This window comes from Ruditapes philippinarum, unplaced genomic scaffold, assembly GCF_026571515.1.
Source record: "Ruditapes philippinarum isolate M1 unplaced genomic scaffold, ASM2657151v2 ctg2050_1_1_1_1, whole genome shotgun sequence".
NCBI lineage: Eukaryota > Metazoa > Mollusca > Bivalvia > Venerida > Veneridae > Ruditapes > Ruditapes philippinarum.
The window spans coordinates 6,839-31,087 of NW_026867228.1; the positions used below are offsets into that span (position 1 = coordinate 6,839).

A 24,249-nucleotide genomic window follows, 5' to 3' on the forward strand; every position below is an offset into this window, starting at 1 on the left:
GGGTTCGCTAAGGCCAGTAAACTGCCCTTTACACAAAAAATGTGTATTTCATGCTGATACGCATGCTATCTGGAGCTCTGGTTCTACATCAGTCAAATTAGTCTTAGTACATCTGTTGTTATAATAACTTATACTAGTGTAAGCAAACAATTAAGACTACTTCTTGTATAGTAATGGTTTCATTTTTTGATAGTTTAGGGGCATTAAGCCGCATTGAAGGGTGGGGGCCTACACTCCAAGTGTCTGTGTCCAAACCCACTAACCTCTGACCGCAGAAGGTTTGAGTCACGGAAGTGTCTTCTGATTCTTTCATGTGAAAAAGCTATCTAATTAGCTGATGGAATATAGGTGGTTCTATTCGGGGTACCTTGGTTGCCTTAAATAACACACAGAGGCACCACTGCTACCTGGGACATTTAATACTTTGTCCAAGACAACTGCCAGTAAAGCTTTAAAAAAGCTGTTATAATAACTTACTGCGTTGGTACAATCATGTTAAACTCAATAATACAAAGAAAAAATCCTTTGAATCTTTTTTACTAAAACATAAAAAAAATAACAATATTAAAAAATTTTACATTCAAAAATATTTACTTTCAACCCATGGTTTATTGCATTTTCTGGGAACTGCTCGCTGAAGGCTGGTTTATTAAATATGTGATTATTTTTTTGAACATCATATCTACATTGTACTCGTCCTGATAAACTGAGAACAATGCTTTATTGTCTGATCACCTTTGGCAGTTTTTGTCAGGCCCAAATCCAAGGGGGGGGGGGGGGAGAGGGGTGCTTATGTATTTTAACTGACATAGTTGGAAACCTAACCTAAGATGATTAGAATGAAATAATTAACTGCAATGCCTGTTGGAAGTAGACATTTTTTTTATATGGTTCCTGTTTTTTTTGTATTGAAAATTCTTTCTAAATAACTTTTTTATTAATACTTATTTCTTCTTTGTAAGGACTAACTTCACTAGATGGCCACAGGATATGGTACGAGGACACAAGGGGTATAGTACCAATAACATATGATGGTGTACCCTTTGTGTCCATCCAAAGTGAGGTACGACAGTGCCATCAAGGACGTGGCAGAAATATAAAACCAAAAGAGGTATTACGTTTGATAATTAATTTTTATGTATGCAATATTGTTTTATAGGTATTTAATAGCACAGGTATTTTATTGCACAGCAGAGCACAATAATTTAAGTAATAATAATTAATATGGGTGTCAGTTTTATTTGACTACTGGTCAGAGACTGTAAACTGTATAAATGGAAAAATTTCCATACAGATTTCATTATTTTAAAGCTAGATATCTGAAAATTTGAAACGGTACAGCTAGGTTCTCCTAGGTTACAAATTAGTTTGTTTATTTCTGAAGTTGTGAATGGTATCAGAATTACCTGAATTGTCCACTGTACAGAATCATCTGTCCAGACAGATAGTACATGACGTTGTATTAATCCGATAGAAGCTTGGATGTTTTAATTTTTAGCTTGACTATACAAAGTATATGGAGAGCTGTCCTACTTGCCCCTGCGTCGGCGTCCGCTTACAGATTTCAGATTAAAGTTTTAGTGCAGTAAAATATTTTTCTCTATAACTTTTTCATTCTTAAGGTATCAACTTCAAACTTCAAATATATGTTCCTAATTGTTAAGGGATCAAATTCATACTTCAAATATATGTTCCTGATAATCTACCACATCTTATTTGCCAAGGTTTATAACTCTAGCAACAGTATTGCCAGAATTATCTCCCCTTGAACTTCAATTTTCCTTAAAAAATATTATTTTTAATTATTTACTGTTACTTCTTTATTTCTTAAGGGATCAACTTCATACTTCTATAGTATGCTCATTAATCACATGTTTTGTGGCAAGGTTCATAACTTGAGCACCAATATTGCAACAATTATCTCCTCATAAACTTAGATTGTTTTTACTTGAAAAATGTTATGTTTTACTTTAATTTCTTTAGTTTAAAAGGTATCTACCTAAAACTTCAAATACTTATTCCTTATCAACAATTACATCTTATATGACATTGTTCATAACTGTTGATGCAATAGTTTCAGATTTATCTCTCTTTGAATTTAGGATTTTCTTTAAGAAATATTATGACTTCTTTACTTTTTAAGTTACATGTATCTACATCAAACTTCAAATATATATTTGTTATCTTTACACACATGTTGTGTGACAAAGTTGATAACTCAAGCGTGACTATTTCCAGAATAATTCCCCCTTGAACTTGGAATTTATGTTAACAAATGTTATATTTCACTTTAACTTATTACATAATTATACTTAATTGATTTTTATGCCCCCACAAAGTGGGTAGCATATAGTGTTGCACTTGTACATCTGTCAGTATGTCTGTCCGTCTGTCCAAACCAAGAGGTACTTGTGTGACTTGGAGAACAATGGGTAACAGTAAATTCTCTTTGATCCTATTCATTTCGTTTTTACTTGTGTGTCTTTTTAAGTCTTGTGTGACTAAAAATGGCCAAAAAGATAAAAGGAAAAGTCACATAAGTAGCATTTTGTGAGTACGTCCGTCCGTACGTCCCGAAATCTTGTGAACACAACTCCTTTTAAACCAGATGGCAGATTTTGCTTAAACTTCCAGGGATGTGCAACCTTAATGTATAGATGTAAGTAAGTAAAGGGAGGAATTTTGGCTGCGAACAAATTTAACAGAATTATGGCCCATTGTTGATTTTTTCACTATACATGTATACCATATAAATGTTGTCAGTGGGGGCATCCGTGTCCTTTGGACACAGTTCTAGTTTTTCCTAGTTTTGTCTTCCCTACTGCATCTTGCATTTTATTCGTCAAGCTTTGCTGTATTTTGTGATTGCTCTAGTTTATTTCTAACATTATATACAATATTTCAGCAGCAAATGCTGAAGTTTATTTGTCATGCACACCTAATTTCTTGTTTATTTCTTGCATTTTTAGAATAAAAATGATCACTTTTATGAGACTGGAAGGAAACAAATACAAAATACAAAAAAAGTTGACTGTGAAATGAAAATAAGAATGAGGATGGTTGTAAGATTTCCAGACTATAAGGTTAGTGGGATATTATTTGTACCTAACGAAATGAATAGGGGTGTAACAATACAGCAAAAGATGTATTGCAATATATTGCCATTTTGCTGAAGCGTATTGCAATATATTGCAATACGTATTGTCGTGTATATGTTTTGATGTAAAGATGGAGTAACATTTATATATTATTATTATATGTATATATTTTTAGTAGAAACTTAATAAAAATGTAAGGAATAATAGAAAGTAGTGTCACACAATTTGATCAACAAAACTAGTCGCGTGTGACCTTTCACATCTGGGCGGCTTATGTAAATTATGCGGCCGCTTATTGACTTTCAAGTGTACTAGTTGTCGGATACTTTTATCTTACGTTGGTGCCAACAAAATTTGCCAATTAAAGATTTTATGTGAATTTGTGCAAAATTAGAAGGCAATTAATTGAAAATGATGATTTTTATAAAATACCGGTTTTCCAAAAATCGTACCGCGGTTCGAAATTTATTTTTTCATATTGCAATATATCGGTATACCGGTAAACCGTTACACCCTTAGAAATGATTAGTGGTTGGTACTTCAATTATATACTCAAGAGATAATTTTGAAACTCTAGTAATGTTATCTTGCCCTATTGAGCAAATATTTCTTTATAAAGTGACACCATGTCCAAAAGGAAGAAAATATAGTAATTGCAGAATAAAATACAGTAATTGCAAAGTTATGCCTATTTCTTAATTGTTTTTCTCATGTTAGCCTATCTGTCACAATTTATTTAACAAAAAACATCAAAAGATACAACCTGATTAAAACCAGCTCCTAATTTATGCTATGCATATGCTACACATTAGGATGTGATGGACACCAAATGGAGGTCACAGTCTTGAGACCTTTCTAAAAAGTCATTGAATTTGAAAGCAATTTTTTTAATTTATTGCGAATTTATTAAAGACAAGCAGAGTTATCACTCCCTATTTAGCAAAAAATAAGGCATCACATTTTACTGCATGAGTATAAATCCAATGAGAAGTGACTAGTTTTTAGCTCACCTGTCACAAAGTGACAGGGTGAGCTTTTGTGATCGCTTTTCGTCCGGCGTCCGTCCGTCGTCCGTCCGTCGTCCGTAAACTTTTACTTTAAATGACATCTCCTCATAAACCACTAGGCCAATTTCATCCAAACTTCACAGGAATGTTCCTTTGGTGGTCACCTTTAAAAATTGTTCAAAGAATTTAATTCCATGCAGAACTCTGGTTGCCATGGCAACCGAAAGAAAAAACTTTAAATATCTTCTTTTAAAAAACCCTAAGAGCTAGAGCTTAGATATTTGGCATGGAACATCTTCTAGTGAGTGTCTACCAAGTTTGTTCAAATAAAAACCCTGGGGTCAAAATTGGCCCCGCCCCAGGGGGTCATTGATTTTCCCTATATGCATATAGTAAAAACTTACAAAATCTTCTTTGAAAGAACTCAAAGAGCTAGAGCTAAGATATTCAGCATGAAACTTGTTCTAATGAGTGTCTACCAAGTTTGTTCAAATAAAAGCCCTGGGGTCAAAATTGGCCCCGCCCCAGGGGTTCATTGATTTTCCCTATATGCATATAGTAAAGACTTTAAAAATCTTCTTTTAAAGAACTCAAAGAGCTAGAGCTAAGATATTTAGCATCAAACATGTTCTAATAGTTGTCTACCAAGTTTGTTCAAATAAAAGCCCTGGGGTCAAAATTGGCCCTGCCCCGGGGGTCATTGATTTTCCTTATATGTGTATAGCAAAAACTTTAAAAAATCTTCTTTGAAAAAACCCAAATAGCTAGAGTTTAGATATTAAGCATGAAACATCTTCTAGTGAGTGTCTACAAAGTTTGTTCAAATAAAAGCCCTGGGGTCAAAATTGGCCCCGCCCCGGGGGTCATTGATTTTCCTTATATGTGTATAGCAAAAACTTAAACTCTTCTTTGAAAAAGCCCAAATAGCTAGAGTTTAGATATAAAGCATGAAACATCTTCTAGTAAGTGTCTACAAAGTTTGTTCAAATAAAAGCCCTGGGGTCAAAACTGGCCCCGCCCCAGGGGTGTCATTGTTTTAACTATATGTGTATAGCAAAAACTTAAAAAAATCTTCTTTTAAAAAGCCCAATGAGCTAGAGCTTAGATGTTTAGCATAAAACATCTTCTTATTGGTGTCTACCAAGTTTGTTCAAATAAAAGCCATGGGGTCAAAATTAGCCCCGCCCCAGGGGGTCATTGATTTTCCCTATATGCATAAAGTAAAAACTTAAAAAATCTTCTTTTAAAGAACTCAAAGAGCTAGAGCTAAGATATTTAGCATCAATCATGTTCTAATAGGTGTCTACCAAGTTTGTTCAAATAAAAGCCCTGGGGTCAAAATTGGCCCTGCCCCGGGGGTCATTGATTTTCCTTATATGTGTATAGCAAAAACTTAAAATCTTCTTTGAAAAAACCCAAATAGCTAGAGTTTAGATATTAAGCAAGAAACATCTTCTAGTGAGTGTCTACAAAGTTTGTTCAAATAAAAGCCCTGGGGTCAAAATTGGCCCTGTCCCGGGGGTCATTGATTTTCCTTATATGTGTATAGCAAAAACTTAAAATCTTCTTTGAAAAAACCCAAATAGCTAGAGTTTAGATCTTTAAGCATGAAACATCTTCTAGTAAGTGTCTACAAAGTTTGTTCAAATAAAAGCCCTGGGGTCAAAACTGGCCCCGCCCCAGGTGTGTCATTGTTTTTAACTTTATGTGTATAGTAAAACCTTAAAAAAAAATTCTTTTAAAAAGCCCAATGAGCTAGAGCTAAGATGTTTAGCATGAAACATCTTCTTATGGGTGGGTGGGGGGAGGGGGCTATATACAGGTGAGCGACCTCAGGGCCATCATGGCCCTCTTGTTGTGACAAAACTGTGGAATGTTGAGCATTTTTTGTTTGCTATGGACGTATTTCTAGTTACTTGTTAAGTATTTTTATAAAATCTGGTTGATTTGTTTTTAGAATTCTAGAAAAAATCATGTTTTTAATGATTTTATCTAACATCCAGATTGAGGGTCAAGGATCCGAGTGGAGGAGGAGAATGATGGCCAAACGCCTAAAAGATAACTTTTCTCCCCATGTTCGTCAAGAATTTCAGGTACACTTAAGAGTTCAGGGAGCTCACGAGGGACATCTGGTTGGAGAGGTTTGTTTATCAATATTTTGACAAATATTATACATAATGAATTTCATGGTAAAAAACTATTTGCAAATTTTTGGATTCCTCATGACATGATAAGTGTTAAATTATTATTATTTAATAAATTATATATCCCAAAGTGTGATTTTATTTGAGTTAAGAAGCGAGGAATTATTTTATTACGGCATAGCCCGAATGATATAATGATGTGCATTCTAACGACAAACAGTAATTTTATCAAGAACTAAAATCACCATATTGTAATTTTTAAAATTTATACTGCTAGAAATGTAATGCTGTACTGATAATAAAACAATATGTCATTCTGCTGGTGTATATTTTCATATTCAATGTGTCAAAAGTCAATAATTGTATATTGTAATTCTATATATTATACATATATTAACCTATAGCTCTTCAGCGCTTCTTATGTAAAATTCTTCCAAGTATAATTTCCAATAACCGTAAATTATACCATACCCAGACTATGGTATAATTTTCAGTTTTGAAGATCGAAGGAGTAAGTGTTTCTGGGCGGAGCTATAGGTAAAAACAGATACACCATTGGTGCGTTGACGATTTCTGGGTTTGCGTAAATTATACCATAATCACGTGACCTTTCTTATGCATAGGTTAAGGCATAAGAAAGGTCACGTGATTATGGTATATTTTACGCAAACCCAGAAATCGTCAACGCAGCAATGGTATATCTATTACTTAATAATTTTCATTCTGAAAGACAGGCGGAAAAAATGTTTTTTGTTATAATTTTTGTATATAACATTATAAAATGGAAAGATAAGAATTAACAATATAACCAATAGCAAATAAAAAAAGACTTCGTCTCGTGAGGTTAAGGCATAAGAAAGGTCACGTGATTATGGTATAATTTACGCAAACCCAGAAATCGTCATCGCAGCAATGGTATATCTATTACTTAATAATTTTCATTCTGAAAGACAGGCGGAAAAAATGTTTTTTGTTATAATTTTTGTATATAACATTATAAAATGGAAAGATAAGAATTAACAATATAACCAATAGCAAATAAAAAATGATTAACAGATTATTTTTTTTTTAATCCTTTGTTGTATAAATGTTGAGTTATTTATTACTCCTTTTACAGGTCTAGTTTTTCACTGGACACTTTACTTACATTTATTTCAGTTGTCTGGATATGGTTTGCCATTACACAAAGACGTAAAGCAACAGATCTCTGATTTAGTTGATGATGGCATTACCAATGCAGGAGAAATTGAGAGACATTTGGCGCTCAACACAGCTTCTGATGTGCCACTTACCAACCGACGTTTTCGTCCAAATGTAGGAGATATCCGCAATCATGTTTCTCTTGCTTTGAGACGAAAATGGTAAATGAACTGTTAAATAAAAATTATATGAAAATTTATTAAAGGTTATACATGCATGTTAATAATATTATGTATATTCTTCTACACTGATGGTACCTTCAAATAGATAGTGAATATTGAATGAGTATAGCTTTAATACTAAACTTTTTCAACAAACTGAATAAAATCATATTTTGCTAGCCTGCTGTATTGAATCGACATTAGATAAGAAATTGTTTAATTGTAAATTGTTTTTATTTAATGGCTTAATTACAAAACTATACCATAGTCTATGTGAAAAACATATTTGTTATGGTGTTAGGTTATTAACAGATGCTCATATTTTTATGGGTTATATTGCTGATAGAATCTTGAAATTCTATGTAATAAAGCACTAAAGGTATTCACTGCAGTCATCAAGTGTCTTTTGAGTCATAACTAACCAAGTGTAATACCTTTGTGTGATGTTAAGAATTCTTTTCCCTGTCTAAATTGGCTATTAACACAAAGAGTACATGTGACAAAACAGACATGTGGAATGCTATGACCTTGACTTTAAATGACTGACTCTCAAAAGATTGAATTTTCATCAAATTTTCTTAACATAGTCATTTATTTACAGCAAGTATTACAAAAACATTAAGTTTGACCAGATAGACCTATTAAAATTAAAAAAGAAAAGTTATTTTTATGCCCCCGCCATGTAATGGCCGGGGCATATAGTGTTACCCTGTTCCGTCATTCCGTCATTCTGTCATTCCGTCATCATCAGTTTCCGTTCATTATCTTAGTAACGGTTGCACATATTCAACTCAAATTTGACATATGGATATGTCATGAGAAAATACAGGTCAAGTTCGAATTTGGTCATGGTTCGATGATTTTTGGCAGAGTTATGCCCCTTTTACTTTGAAAATAATATGAAATTTTCAGTTTCCGTTCATTATCTCCCCAACGGTACAACACATTCAACTCAAATTTGACATATGGATATGTCATGAGAAAATACAGGTCAAGTTCGAATTTGGTCATGGTTCAACGATTTTTGGCAGAGTTATGCTCCTTTTACTTTGAAAATAATATGAAATTTTCAGTTTCCGTTCATTATCTCCCCAACCGTACAACACATTCAACTCAAATTTGACATATGGATATGTCATGAGAAAATACAGGTCAAGTTCGAATTTGGTTATGATTCGATGATTTTTGGCAGAGTTATGCCCCTTTTACTTTGAAAATAATATGAAATTTTCAGTTTCCGTTCATTATCTCCCCAACGGTACAACACATTCAACTCAAATTTGACATATGGATATGTCATGAGAAAATACAGGTCAAGTTTTAATTTGGTCATGGTTCGATGATTTTTGGCAGAGTTATGCTCCTTTTACTTTGAAAATAATATGAAATTTTCAGTTTCTGTTTATTATCTCCCCAACAGTACAACACATTCAACTCAAATTTGACATATGGATATTTTTTTGGAATGCCAAGGTCAAGTTCGAATTTGGTCATGGTTCAATAATTTTTGGCAGAGTAATGCCCTTTTCACTTTGAAAAAAATATGAAATTTACAGTTTCTGTTCATTATCTACCCAACAGTGTTACATATTCAACTCAAATTTGACATATGGATATGTCAAAGGAATGGGCAGGTCAAGTTGGAATTTGGTCATGGTTCGATGATTTTTTGGCAGAGTTATGTCCCTTTCACTTTGAAAATAATATAGATACATCTTAGGAATAGGCAGTTTAAGTTTGAATTTGGTCGTGGTTCAATGATTTTGGACAAACTTATCTTTCTTGAATATTGGAAAAAAAATTTGAACTTTCAGTTTCAGCACTCATACTTTTGTGGAAATGTATGTAGCCATTATTTTGGCTACAAATATGAAATATGCTATTTTCAAAAGGATAAGACTGAATAATTTCAGTGCCTTGAACATTGTATGAAAATGGTTTGTGTTAACATTGAAAAGTTTTAAGGGCTTTGAACTTAAAATGAAAACAATAATTTGTGCAAACAAATTTGGAACTAAATATAATAACATCTGAAATTTTGGCTGCATGCGGGGGCATCCGTGGCATGATGACACATTTCTAGTTTTGTTATGAATTGTTTAAACAGTTTGCTTTTAGGAAACGTAAAAAGTCTAGCGTTGCCCCGCTTGGCGGTGGCTATTGTACTTTGAAATGCTTTTGCTTGAAAATAATGCACCAAGGAAAGTCAAAAAGATGTTGTGTGAAAACTTTTGTAATCACAATATCATTTATTTAAAACTTTTACAGTCTCTGATTTCTTAATCTTTTTAGTCCCCTACCGGTTTACTGGTGGGGACTTTTGGTTTACCCTCTGTCTGTCAGTCTGTCCGTCCACAAAACTGGATCCCGCGATAACTTGAAAAGTACTGAAAATATTTTTATGAAACTTGATATATGGATAGATGGCAGTATGGAGATTATGCACCTCTTTTTCTTTTCTTCTTATATTGAAAATTCTGGTTGCTATGGAAACAAATATACTGAAAATATGGCAAATTTTACACATAAACTGGATCCAGTGATAACGCAAAAAGTAATAGAAATATTTTTATGAAACTTGTAATATGGGTAGATGGCAGTCTATAGATTATGCATGTCTTATCTTTTCTTCCTATTTTGAAAAAATATTGGTTGCCTTGGCAACAAATAGGCTTAAAACATGCCAATATAACAATATTTGTGATTAGGCAAAAATAGCTGAAAATTGTTATGAAATTGCATCTTTAATTCAAGAGTTATCTCCTCTTTAAGAAATTTGCTTTTAAAAATGTAATATTTTGGTAACAGGGATGTTTCAAATATTAACTTTAGAGTGTCCTTCAGTCTGTCTGTCTGTTCATAAAAACTGTTTCCTGTGATCATTTTTAAAGAACTTTTCTAACAAATTTACTTAAAATAGAGAAAAATTGAAAGATTAGTAAATGGCCAATGGCCCTTCAAAATGTTGATGGGGTTCTTACCGGTAGGGGAGGTATGGATTGCTTGCAATACTATGATAATTGCTTGTTGTTATTGAAATTTGTTTCAATATTTTCATGTTTACTTTCTTTTTTGTTCCCGGAATGATATAAATGTAATTAAACTTAAATTTGTGATAAATTTTTTGGAAATGTTATATTAATTTACTGATTAGATATCTTTTTTGTAGCTTCAGCCAAGATGATCAGCAAAATCTTGTGGCTGAAATTAACAAGTGGCAAGAAGACCTCCCAGACAACCAATTCTTCTTCCGTCCAAGGTATATGCAAGATAATTTTATTTTTATTTTTTCTTAATTTTCAAATCATATAAAGTAGGCAATTCCCTGGAAAAAAAACCCATGATTTGTCTTTCTCATAATAATCACTGGCTCTTTCACATTTTGTTGATCTTTTAAATGAGAGCCCTCCACACTTCCATTTTGGACCGTCAGCCAAAACAAAGCTGATATAGATAAAGACTTTTCTATAGATTCCTGATTTTTTTAAGAAAAAAATAAGTTGGTGCTGTGGATGGAGATAGTTGATTGGACCAGTCTGAGGAATTAATTGGGTGATCCATAGATCATTAAAAATATACAAGTGACAGGATAATTTCATTTATGTATAATGTGAAAACTTGATATATCTTATACTCTGAAACCCATAATGCTAGATCTTAGATTTTATGCCTGAAACATTGTGTGATGGATGATAGCATTTTGGAATTATGACTGACCTTAATGAGATTTTTGCATCATATAGTGGATCTCTACAAAGATTGTATGAGTTATTGCCCGGTGGTTAATATCCCTCTGGTTCATTGGCTTTCGGTTTATAAATTAAAATCTTCATAATATATGTTCTCAGAAACCTTAAGATCTATATCATAGACCTATGGCAAGTTACATTTTTGTTCATCTGAAAAATAATTATACCCAGTATTTTTACTAGTTTGATAGTTGGCCTCTCCATGGGTCATTGGTTTTTTTTAATGTATTATTGAATGTACTTAATATATAAATACAGGTTAAATGCATCTAAATGTCTATTGAAAAATAAAAATTATACCATTCTTGCGGCGTAATGGACCTATTAGTATTTGTCACAATTGTGACCAATAATTTTACAAGGCTTTAGTATATGCTTTTAGATGAAGAGTGAGAGTTGGTCACGAATAGTGCCCCCTGTTGATTTTGAAGTCATACAGTAAAGGGTCACCGGGGCAAAGTCATGTTAAGTTTGGTTTCTTTTACAGTTGTGATAATGGTGAAGAGGGGGAACAGTCATTCCTTTTTGTTCATCAGACAAAATTTCAACAGGATTTGTTAGTAAGGTATGGGGCAGAAATGGTAGTAATTGATAGTACTTATCGAACTACCAAGTATGACATACCATTGTTTATTCTCTGTGTGTCAACAAATTCAGGATATTCACCTGTTGGACAGTTTCTTGTACTGAAAGAAACAACACAATCCATCGCAGAAGCTTTACAGATACTCCAAAAATGGAACACAAAATGGTCACCAAAGTCATTTATGTGTGACTTCGATAAAGCAGAAATATCTGCTTTGGAAACTGTCTTTGCAGGTAACACAAATTTATGTCTTAATTATCCCCCGCCGAAAAGGCGGCAGGGGATATAGAAATAGTCTCCGTCCGTCTGACCTTCCGTCCGACATTTTTGTCCGGAGCATATCTCTAAAAGTATTTGATTAATCAACTTGAAACTTCATAGGTGGATAGACCACATTGAGGAGGAGTGCAGTGCACAAGAATGATAACTCTACCCTGCATAATTGTTTAGTTATTGCCCTTTTTTTATTTTTCAAAATTAATGTTTGTCCAGAGCATAACTCAAAAGGCCTTTGAGATATCATAATGAAACTTCATAGGTGCATAGATCTAACTCAGGAGGTGTGCAGTGCACAAGAATGATAACTCTACCTTTTATAATTTTTGAGTTATTGCCCTTTGTTATTTTTCATTCTTAATTATTCAATTCAATTTTTTTCTCAAAAGTATTTGAGTCATCAACTTGAAACTTCATAGGTGGATAGATTTTACTGAGGAGGGATGCAGCACACAAGAATGATAACCTACCTTGCATTATGTTTCAGTTTTTGCCCTTTGTTATTTGCCCTTTGTTATTTTCAGCCATCAGTATTCACATAGGTTTCAAATCTGTAATCACTGTAGCCATCAGTTTTCATTACCATTAGACCTCTTAAAATGGAATTATTCTGCTCTACTACATATACATTCTTCCAATGAGCAAACACATTTGGCGGGGGATGGCCATGTTGACATGGCTCTTGTTGTTGATAGTTTCAAATTGAAGTAATGCCTTGCTTACTATTTTCTTAGGTATTTTTAAAAAAATTATATGCTAGGAAAGTCATGGCTTGCATATTAGTATTGAAGAAAAAAATGGCTAGAGAAGAAATGCCTGTAATTGATAATTTGATGTTACTGAAAGATTTGCTGGAATTGATAAAAGCAATTTTATAGTTGGTATACTCAAACTGATTAAAGAATAAGTTAGTGTGTCTGATAATAAGTTAGTGTGTCTGATAATGTTTTCGAAGAACTGTGAACAATAACAATATTCTGTTGTTTGGGTGTGATATGATTTAACTGTGAGTTTTGAAATATTTTTTTAATTAAAGTTATGTATCTGGCAATGAAGTTTTGTCTTGTCTTGAATAGAAATGATACTGGTTTCAGGTGTAGATGTCTTTGTTTGCAATTTCCATCGTGAACAGTCCTGGCAAAGATGGCTTAATAGATCAGAAAATGGTGCAGCCGAACATAGACAATCCATCTTAAAGCAGTATGTTTTTTTTAATTTTTAGCTCACCTGTCACAAAGTGACAGGGTGAGCTTTTGTGATCGCTTTTCGTCCGGCGTCCGTCCGTCCGTCCGGCGTCTGTCGTCCGTAAACTTTTACTTTAAATGACATCTCCTCATAAACCACTAGGCCAATGTCATCCAAACTTCACAGGAATGTTCCTTTGGTGGTCACCTTTAAAAATTGTTCAAAGAATTTAATTCCATGCAGAACTCTGGTTGCCATGGCAACCGAAAGAAAAAACTTTAAATATTTTCTTTTAAAAAACCCTAAGAGCTAGAGCTTAGATATTTGGCATGAAACATCTTCTAGTGAGTGTCTACCAAGTTTGTTCAAATAAAAGCCCTGGGGTCAAAATTGGCCCCGCCCCAGGGGGTCATTGATTTTCCCTATATGCATATAGTAAAAACTTAAAAAATCTTCTTTTAAAGAACCCAAAGAGCTAGAGCTAAGATATTTAGCATGAAACATGTTCTAATGGATGTCTACCAAGTTTGTTTAAATAAAAGCCCTGGGGTCAAAATTGGCCCCGCCCCAGGGGTCATTGATTTTCCTTATATGTGTATAGCAAAAACTTAAAAAATCTTCTTTGAAAAAACCAAAATAGCTAGAGTTTAGATATTAAGCATGAAACATCTTCTAGTAAGTGTCTACAAAGTTTGTTCAAATAAAAGCCCTGGGGTCAAAACTGGCCCCGCCCCAGGGGTGTCATTGTTTTTAACTATATGTGTATAGTAAAAACTTAAAAAAATCTTCTTTTAAAAAGCCCAATGAGCTAGAGCTTAGATATTTAGCATGAAACATCTTCTTATAGGTTTCTACCAAGTTTGTTCAAATAAAAGCCCTGGGGTCAAAATTGTCCCCGCCCCAGGGGGTCATTGATTTTCCCTATATGCATATAGTAAAAACTTAAAAAATCTTCTTTTAAAGAACTCAAAGAGCTAGAGCTAAGATATTTAGCATCAAACATGTTCTAATATGTGTCTACCAAGTTTGTTCAAATAAAAGCCCTGGGGTCAAAGTTGGCCCCGCTCCGGGGGTCATTGATTTTCCTTATATGTGTATAGCAAAAACTTAAAAAATCTTCTTTGAAAAAATCCAAATAGCTAGAGTTTAGATATTAAGCATGAAACATCTTCTAGTGAGTGTCTACAAAGTTTGTTCAAATAAAAGCCCTGGGGTCAAAATTGGCCCCGCCCCGGGGGTCATTGATTTTCCTTATATGTGTATAGCAAAAACTTAAAATCTTCTTTGAAAAAACCCAAACAGCTAGAGTTTAGATATTAAGCATGAAACATCTTCTAGTTAGTGTCTACAAAGTTTGTTCAAATAAAAGCCCTGGGGTCAAAACTGGCCCCGCCCCATGGGTGTCATTGTTTTTAACTATATGTGTATAGTAAAAACTTTAAAAAAATCTTCTTTTAAAAAGCCCAATGAGCTAGAGCTTAGATGTTTAGCATGAAACATCTTCTTATGGGTGTGTGTGGGGGGGGGGGGCTATATACAGGTGAGCGACCTCAGGGCCATCATGGCCCTCTTGTTTATGTTTATCGTATTTCCTTGTACTTACATTTGTAGTACATGCGTATACTTGTAGCAAGTTCTGCATTGTTCATATTCAGTATTATTATTAATTAAATATAATGATAGATTACTAGATTCTATTCCAATTTAGTCTAACTTTTATTAAACCAAGTCACAATATATTTATTTAGCACTTGAAATTTAACTTTGAATTATCAACAGAATATGATTATTGTTTAATCAGGACTTTTTTCACAGGAAGGGTAGGTGGCCATTACACTTAATATTAAACTAAAATTTCACTAAAAAGTATTTACATGAAAAATTGGAATTGTTGAAAGGTTGAATTTGTTGTAATTGTCAATAGAAATAATTGCTTTACTGGTGACAAACTATTTTTAAGACTACATAAGATAGCACATGCCAGTTCTGAAGAAGAGTATGAAACTGAAGTTCAGCATTTGAAATCTTCTGACTTCTTTAAGCAGTCTTCAGCCTTCAGAAACTATATTGAAAAACAGTGGCTTCAAGAAAGAAAGGTAATACACAATTAAGGTTGTAAATGACTAAAAGGTATAAAGCTGTTTCTTATGAAATATTTCTATAAAATTTGTCAGCAGTAAAGATCCATTGTTTCCATAACCTTATAGTCGATTCTCTTAAGAGTTGTAACATGAATGACTCTCATTTAAAACTCATGAATATTGTATATTAACAGATTAAATTTTTTTTAGCTCACCACAGCCGAAGGCTCAAGGTGAGCTATAAGTATCAAAGGGGGATGCTCCAGCGTCCGTCATCCGTTGTCATGTGTCAACAATTGTCTTCTCCTCTGACACTACTAGGCAGATTTACTTCAAATTTGGTCTGTATTATCCTTGTGACAGTCACACTTGAATTTGCTCATGTCATTCCAATTGGCCCCTTTTAGTGACTTCAAACCACTTGCCCCTGACCACTGTGGGTTCGATTCCCAACAGGGACTTTGGATTCTTTCATGTGAGGAAGCTAATCACCTAGCTTACGGAACGTGGGTGGTTCTACTCAGGTGCCTGAAATAATGCATGGAAGGGCACCTGAGGTCTTCCTCCACCAGTAGAGCTGGAACGTCGCAATATGACCTATACTGTGTCGGTGTGAGGTAAAACCCAAACAAACAAACTTGACCTTCAAGCTTTACAGATGCATTGCTTTTGGTCAGAAGATTACCTCAATGGATTTTTTGTTGTTAAGGGGTCAGAGGTCAATATTACATTGACCTTATAGGTAACAATGCTTTCTGATCAATATCCCAACTCATGGGCCCTTTACTTTCAAATTTCACAGGTGCATTGGTCTTGGCCAGTAGATAACCCCTATTGATTTAGAGTCAAAGGTCAATTCATATTGACCTTGTATGTAAAGACTGTTTCTGACTAATATCTAAACAACTCAAGCTGCCTTGATTGACATTTTTTTAGTGAACTAAAAATCCTTTTAGTGTTCACATTTCAAGGTCTTATGTAATATAACAACTTGTCTGTCATCAATGAGGCCTACATGATTCATATAATTTATGCATATATTATTTTGTAAGATTTGAAATAACTTTGTCATAAAATTGCTGCACACAACCTTTGCGGTCACAATTACCTAGTGACTACTCGTGGCCAAGTAATTAACCTATATTGATTTTTTGGTCAAAAGTCAGTTATAATAAACTTATCACATAACTAATTGGCTGCCGATATGGGGCATACATGTTTTACAAACATATCTTGTTATTTCAGCGTTGGGTTAACTGTTTTAGAAGTGGCACCACCAATATTCAAGTGACCACCACAAACGGAGTGGAAGCTCTTTTTTTATGCAGCCAGCTATACAGTCCGACCCCGTTTATTCGACAACCCTTTATTCAAATACCCGGCATTATCCGAAGTAGATCTGTGGTCCCGTTTTTATCTCTATATAAATCAACATAAAAATGAACGTATTATTCAAAATGCATTATCCTAATACCTCCTATTTTTCAAAGTAAAATTTCAGTCCCGATGATACAATTATGAAAAAATATCACACCTATTATTCGAAGCCAGCCTAATTATTCTTCGAAGCCAGACTAATTGGCGCAGATCCACTCGCTGACCAGTCAACTTGTGAAAAATATCAACAGTCATGGGTGTATTTAGGCAATCATGATAATAACTCTGTGTGTTCTTCAATCAACGAAAATGAAAAGCTATGCACTATGTCCGATTATGTTACTGTTATTGCTTTAAGATGACAGCAATAATTTTCATACATACCGAATATGTGAATTTGACAAAACATCCAAAACATTCTTTTTCGTTAATTGTAACGTTACATGAGAGCCTTTATCCAAAAGCGAAAATACCAGAGTTAATCTCTGTAAATACCGTTGTAACAACACGGCCATTATCAAGGCTTTGCGTGAAACGAAATGATACATAATGTTGAAAAAATTGCCAGTATTTATGTTTCAATGTCATAGAGGATATTTGTTTCTTTTGGTGTAAGATCAAAATTTATTTCATCGAGTGATGGCAAGGATAAATATTTTCACAAGTGGCGCAGCCACGAGTGAAAATATTCAATCCTTGCCATCACTCGATGGCAAATTGAGTACAATTTCTGCATATTGTCAATTTATAAATATAAAGTACATATTCATTATTAAAAATAAAAATGATTACTGTTTTTTAAACTTAAAATTGTGAAGTAAAATAAGTGTTTTTTCTTTAATTTTTAACAAGAGGCAGTGGTAGTACATCCAAATGGTCCAATGAAAGGACGTTTGTCATCAGGCAAAAGAATACTTTAGAAATAATGTTGAATAAGAAATATGATATTTTTTTTAATCATTTAGAAGAAAAATTGTATTATAGTTTTATACCTTGTATCTCGAGGGTTACAACCTGATCTTGTTTTTGTTTGTCTCTCTATCTTTGTCATACATTAAAAATTCTTCCCCCGTCACCTCTTCGATACATAATTGTACTTCTCCACAGCAGAGGTCATGGCATTCTTTGCCTGTTCGCATGCCAAAATAACTTGTACAAATAAGCCACATGGAATGTATTAACGCTCTTGGATTGCCATCACCAAGTGTACCATTTTCATACATTTTATCCAGGGTCGCATGATCCAACACTTCTGCAGTTTTTGGTTTGTTGCCCAATCCTAGACTCATATATCTATAGATGTTAAATCACTTTGAAAACAGGTTTCTGCCATCATGTTGAAAAGATCGTGAGCTCTACCTTTACCAATGGATGGAGTATTTTCACACTTACATGTATTCTAAGTTCCTGACATGTTTATAAAACATTTTTTACTTGATTCAGTAAAAAAAAAAGAATCATAAGCCATAAAAAATATTTCTTTTATTTCATTAATTAATATGTAATATTGCAAACAATTGATAATTCATGCTGAAAGATTATGCTAGTAACTGGATTTAAGTACTTGTACTTGTATACCCATATGACTGTTTCTTTTACGATATTGGTCAGATTTTTGTTCAGGAAAACAGAAATTAATCATTCTTTGCATTTTATTAAAATATGGAAAAAGTGCATAGAAATAAAAAATGAAGACTGATTTCAGTAGACTAAAATTTTCAATTTGAAAGGGTTTGTTGTTCATTTCAACAGCCTATTTTCTCAAAAATATTATGGTATAAACGTTAATATGGCACTCTATGAATTATCTTCCCTGTTCTGTGCCTTAAAATATTTTTTAACTTTTCCAGGTACATTCGGAACCAAGTAGTCAGTTTGCCATTTTTCAAAAAGTACTCGAAGGATGTACCAACGTTCCTTGTTGGCAAACCGAAAAGGTTTGTTCTGCATTGTTTAAAGAGGTTACCCTCACCAAAATTAATAGAGGATGTTGAAAAAGTTGGAGACAGTTTCGTAATTAAATCCTCTTCAGGTGAAATTAATGTTAATTTCACCAATCATCTTCCATCTTGTACCTGTGAAGATTGGAAGAAAAGTCATTGGCCGTGCAAACATTTGTTAGCCATTTTTGAAAAATATCCAGAATACAACTGGCAGTCATTGTCTACGGAATATAGAGCATTGCCCTGGTTTAATGCAGATGAAACAGTGTTCGAAATAGATCAAGACCAACAAAAAACACCAGTAAGCAATTGCAGCATAGCTGAAAAAGACTGCATAACTCAACAAGAATCTAGCGACAGAAAAGATGAACAACAAAATAGAACAAATGACTCTTCCACTAATGAATATGAAAAGAAGAATAATTTAAGAAAGCTAAGATATTCTTGTTTGTCAATATTAAAGTCTATTGAGAGCAATTTGTACTGTGTGAATGAAGAGGAAACAATGAGAGATTTTAACCAAGTACTAAAGGAAACAGAGGAACTTTTGTCTAAAAAAATTCCAAAAGTTAGGGGTTTGCCTCTACGTAGTAAAAAAGTTAAACGCAGAAACTCTCTGTTAAAAAGATTTTGTCCAAAGAAGAAGAAACCAGTGGCTAAAAAGAACAGTAGTGTACAGAAAAAAGAAAAGATTGGGGGTAAATTTTCTTAGCATACATGTAGAATAAGTTTAAACATATTACTTTAGGGCATTTCTTACAACAGATATTTTTATCACTATGCTGTCGCAGCCTTGTCTGTCCTTCCATTTGCTGGTTTCTCAAGAGGCACTCATGATATAATTTTATTACTGAACTTAATATCCTTTATCATGATATAAAATGTTACATAATGCTTGTCTAAAGCAAAATCATACACATATGTTATGATCCTAAATAACAAAAAACGATTGAATTGTATAAGTTTTAGACCACTGATTCCCTACTTATTTCATTATATTGTTTAAGCGAAGTCTTTTGCTTATATGTTAGTTGCAGCCAAAAATTGAATATTCAACTTATTAATCATTGATTGAAACATTGTTGAAGATGAGAAATTGTTGTTTGTTCTTGGTCTTCATTGTCATTATTTCACCAGTAACATTTATTTATTTAGAAATATGTAACATTTACAGCACTGATGTTGGCACTGAACAGTATTGACTAGAAATAAGTAAACATTATTTACATACATTTTTGCTCTGTCTTTGTTTGATGAATATCCATGAATATTGAGATTTAATAAAAGTTGGTAACTTTGTCTTTCAAGATGAGATTTTGGATTTGGACAAGAGATCAGAAGCACTGATTCCCCAGTTCACAGAATGGAATTTTACAGAAGAAGATGAACAAGGCTAGTGCTTAATTAGCATATTTATTCTATGTAGTGATCCTCAATAGTTTGGGGTATAGTTTGCTGAGCAATAATGGTCTTCAAAATACAAATGTAATAACTTCAAATTATTTTATGTTGAATCATTTTCATAATTCTTTCAATTGAGGAATCTTTAAACCTAGGATATGGGTAGGTTGTCTCCTCTGCTTCAGCTTAATAATGGATAGAGAGAAATGTTAGCTTTTACTTTATAAGAGAAGCTTTGAAATTACCATTTAACTTGTGACATAACTCAAAAATAAGACAAACTTAAAGTTTTGATTATTTTAGATGAATTTTATTTAAGATGAAAAAGAGCAGGTATTTTAATTTGTCTGTGTGTGCACATAAACTAGTGTGTACTGTTGTTATACTAATATTAGCGTAATTTATCTGTTGATACTGCATTTCAGAATTGTTCATTTTTTTGTCTTATTTGACAGAAGTGGACAGGATATGGATGGGAAGATCTTCAGGAAACGTGGTTGGAAATATTGGGCCATATACATTGACTGAAAGGTCTTTTGAATTTATCAAAAGCACTCTTTCTGATGAGGTATGAGCCATTATATATAAAGTATGTATGTCAATTGTTATATGAAGATTTGGTACATCATCTTTGGTTTGTATCCCACTTTAAAATACTTTTAACTATTAATCCATTGAAATATTACTTTTCTCAGCATTAGAGATAGCTTTTCTCAGCATTAGAGATAGCTAGAGGAACTAATTTGGCGTAGGCAATGTTTACATTGACACCGATAAAAATGACTGACTGGTTAGCGTACTGTTCTATAAAGGTGTGTTATTTTCTCAGCCTGGGTTTATAATTGTAAACCAGTCGACTTTGTATCACTGAGACGCTCGGTAATAGATGTACATAAGATAAATCAAGCGTCTGTCACGTTATTGAAGTAGACGATAAAATATTGTCAATTTTATCAAATTATCAAGTTGTATACATTGATATTATCTTGTTCGAAACCCAAACAACGAAAAATCGACACATTCTACTGTGTAAACAAGCCCAGTGTCTTCTCAGTGTGTAATTCAGCCAATTATTAAAGAAATTTTGACTATTGATTGCAAGAGCAAAAGAAGTCATACGACAGCATAATTTAGATGCTACGATCAAATCATGGTGTAAAAGTTTCCCGTGGCTGTCTGTAATGCCAGATGTAGTACGTTTGAAATGTGCATTGTGTTGTAAGCACAAAATGGGTGGAAAATGTAGTGCATTTGAAATGTGCATTGTGTTGTAAGCACAAAATGGGTGGAAAATGGGCCAGATAAGGGGTTCTCAACATCCAAAAGTCTAACATTGAACGGTAAAAAATAAATTAATTGCAACCTTTTATTTTGTACCTAGCTCCTCTTTTTTTAAAGAAAAAATACAATGAAACTAAGTTATACATCACACCTTATTTTATTTCATTTATATGTTAGATAATTTACAGTCCATAAAACAGTAATCTCAACTTATAATTTGGTAAAGAAATGGTTGATTATTAGCCCACAAGCTTAAAGAATTGAACAGTGTAGGTCACAACTGTTTGCATGTATACATTTACTTCATTTCACATAAAAATGGTTCAAGGGTTTATAATATGCCTTAAACCTAAATATAAATGATACCTTGCCATGCTGTTATTTCTTATAAATTATAAACTGAGACCAATTCTGATTTTTTTCAGGCTGTAATGTATAAATATAAATTATAATGTATCATAATATGCGGCAAATTGACTCCCAAGTTTTTAAAACTGAGAGTCAATTTTACTCCTTCATTTGGCCAGAAACTGGCAGTTTACTCTCAAGTATAAAAAACAGAGAGTATTGACTCTTGAGTAAAAATAATTATCTAGAACACTGTTTTCTATAACATAAAATCACCTTTTCTTTAAGGACATTACTGTTGTAACAACTATTAAATAAAATGTACATTATCTCCATTATTGGACTGACAATTTCACTTCATTTATAGTTCACCTTAAAAAAAGAAAACTTTTTAAATATCCAACTCTCCCTATTGATCAGTATAGAGTTAGTTTGACAATGTGTGTTAATTTTTATAGAAGATACTGTGTCAAATTCAGTTCAATCACAGTTATTCCTAGAACTGCTTTGTAGAAATGAAATTTGCATATGAAACACAAGGGTACATGTGTCTTTGTGCACAAATTGACATAAATAATGCATATTTGTAAGGTCAAGTTTAAACACTTTCATTGAGGAATCTAGTGGACTGATTGTTAAGTAATTAAGTAAATATTCATGAAGCCAAATAAAGCTTGTCACTAAGTATGTTAGTATTCATCCGTAGCTGTTCTACAGAAAGTAGAAACATTCTCTGGTCAATATTGCTCCCATCTAAGTTTCTAATTTCTGTAGACCGCATGGATCAACACTAACATTTACTTCTTGTACAGCATTATATATCAGCAAATGTAACAGGAAAATTTTCATATTAAGTCAGCTTACTTTTGTACTTTTTGCAATTTACTTTTATAGGTTATAGATGCTTTCCTGCATGAATTAGTCAGACAAAAAGACAACATTCTGCACATTAATTGTATCACTATGACAGGAATTTTTAATGGGCAGAGCCACATACATGGACTACTTAGCAGGGTAAATTATCTAAATGCTGTTTTATAATTATATATTCTTACATATTATTATTCAGTATTGAGTATGTTCTTGATGGCATTCAGTATATGTTCAATAAGGAGAGTATTTCATTAATAAGTTACATTGAAGCGTTCTTGTGTAATACTGAACTGCTAAGACCTTTGACTTTTGGTATTTAGCATTTCCTGGGGGAAATTTACAATCTAAAAGCTAGCTGGGTAAAAATGACAACCAATTTTAATGACATTTGCATTGAAGAAATTTGACATTCTCGATGTATCTCGGAGGAGTAATCACGGCTCATCACAGCTCTGTTGTTAATGTTATTGTTTCATTATTTCATATCATATAAAAATTTGTGTAATGTGGCATTTGCTTAATGTGGACACTGCTCTACTTCATTATTACATTTTTTGCAGCACAACCTGATGAAGTTTGACTTCATAATAGGTGCACATAACGAAGGAGGAAATCACTGGACTTTGTTGGTAAGACATTTTGCATGAACTGAATATGCTCCATGTAAAAGAATTTCTATTCTTGCGTATCAGACATGATAATTACCTTTTACTCTGGTGCTATAAAAACCTGTCTTACACCCGCCATGTAAGACAAGTCGCGTGCTTTAAATGACGTCATTGCCATGCAACTTTTATGAATAAATTGTGTTCTTAGGATGACATCATTTTATGTATATGTTAGTGTTCATCCGTGCTGTTCTACAGAAATTGGAAACTTCGACAGGAGCGATAGTGACAGGAGAATGATTCTAATTTCTGTAGAACAGGTAAGGATAAACACTAACATATTTAGTGTCAAGCTTTATTTGGCCCTTGATTACATCACTACGCGGTACTATGAAGCACTAGGAAAAAAGAATTTAACTATGAACGGATTTCAATATAGTATCGACTTTTATCCTTCTATGAAAATTATCACACATGATTATATGAATGAAGTTGTAAGTTTATACCCTATTATAAGAAAAACTGCGTAATGAGAATATTAGTTTTCCTAATTTCTGTTCTGAAAATTTTTATGAAAATTAGCATGAATCTGGAGTGCTGCTTTAATGTTAAAAATTGAATATACTTTAAGTATTCCAAATTGTATTCTGTACAGATAATAAAACCACATTGCAGTGAAATTGTTTACTGCAATCCTCTTGGAACACTGTTCCACTTGGAACAGCAGTTACAGTTCAACTGGTAGTAAGTGCAGTTATCATTTGTTATGATGTTCGGGCACTGATTGTTTCTGTTCGTCATTTCTCTAGTTATATATTATTTGGACCATATTTAGCTCGACTATACGAAGTATATGGAGAGCTGTTACTTATTTATTTCTTAAGGGATCAACTTCATACTTCAAATGTATGTTCCTTATAATCAACCACAT

The 24,249-nt window shown here is 33.2% G+C and overlaps 1 protein-coding gene across 1 annotated transcript; it reads left to right on the forward strand.

Moving 5' to 3' along the window:
• Window positions 1-962: 962 nt before the first annotated feature.
• On the forward strand, window positions 963-24,249 carry LOC132735355 (uncharacterized; the record flags this gene model as incomplete). The annotated part of the gene is given in 15 exon segments (XM_060722292.1): window positions 963-1,111; window positions 2,970-3,083; window positions 6,109-6,246; window positions 7,408-7,610; window positions 10,780-10,869; window positions 11,847-12,178; window positions 13,316-13,421; window positions 15,367-15,502; window positions 16,733-16,836; window positions 18,673-19,505; window positions 20,116-20,199; window positions 20,628-20,776; window positions 22,732-22,851; window positions 23,271-23,339; window positions 23,974-24,249. Coding segments are annotated over 15 exon segments (2,717 nt in total), but the record flags the coding sequence as incomplete, so codon positions are not given.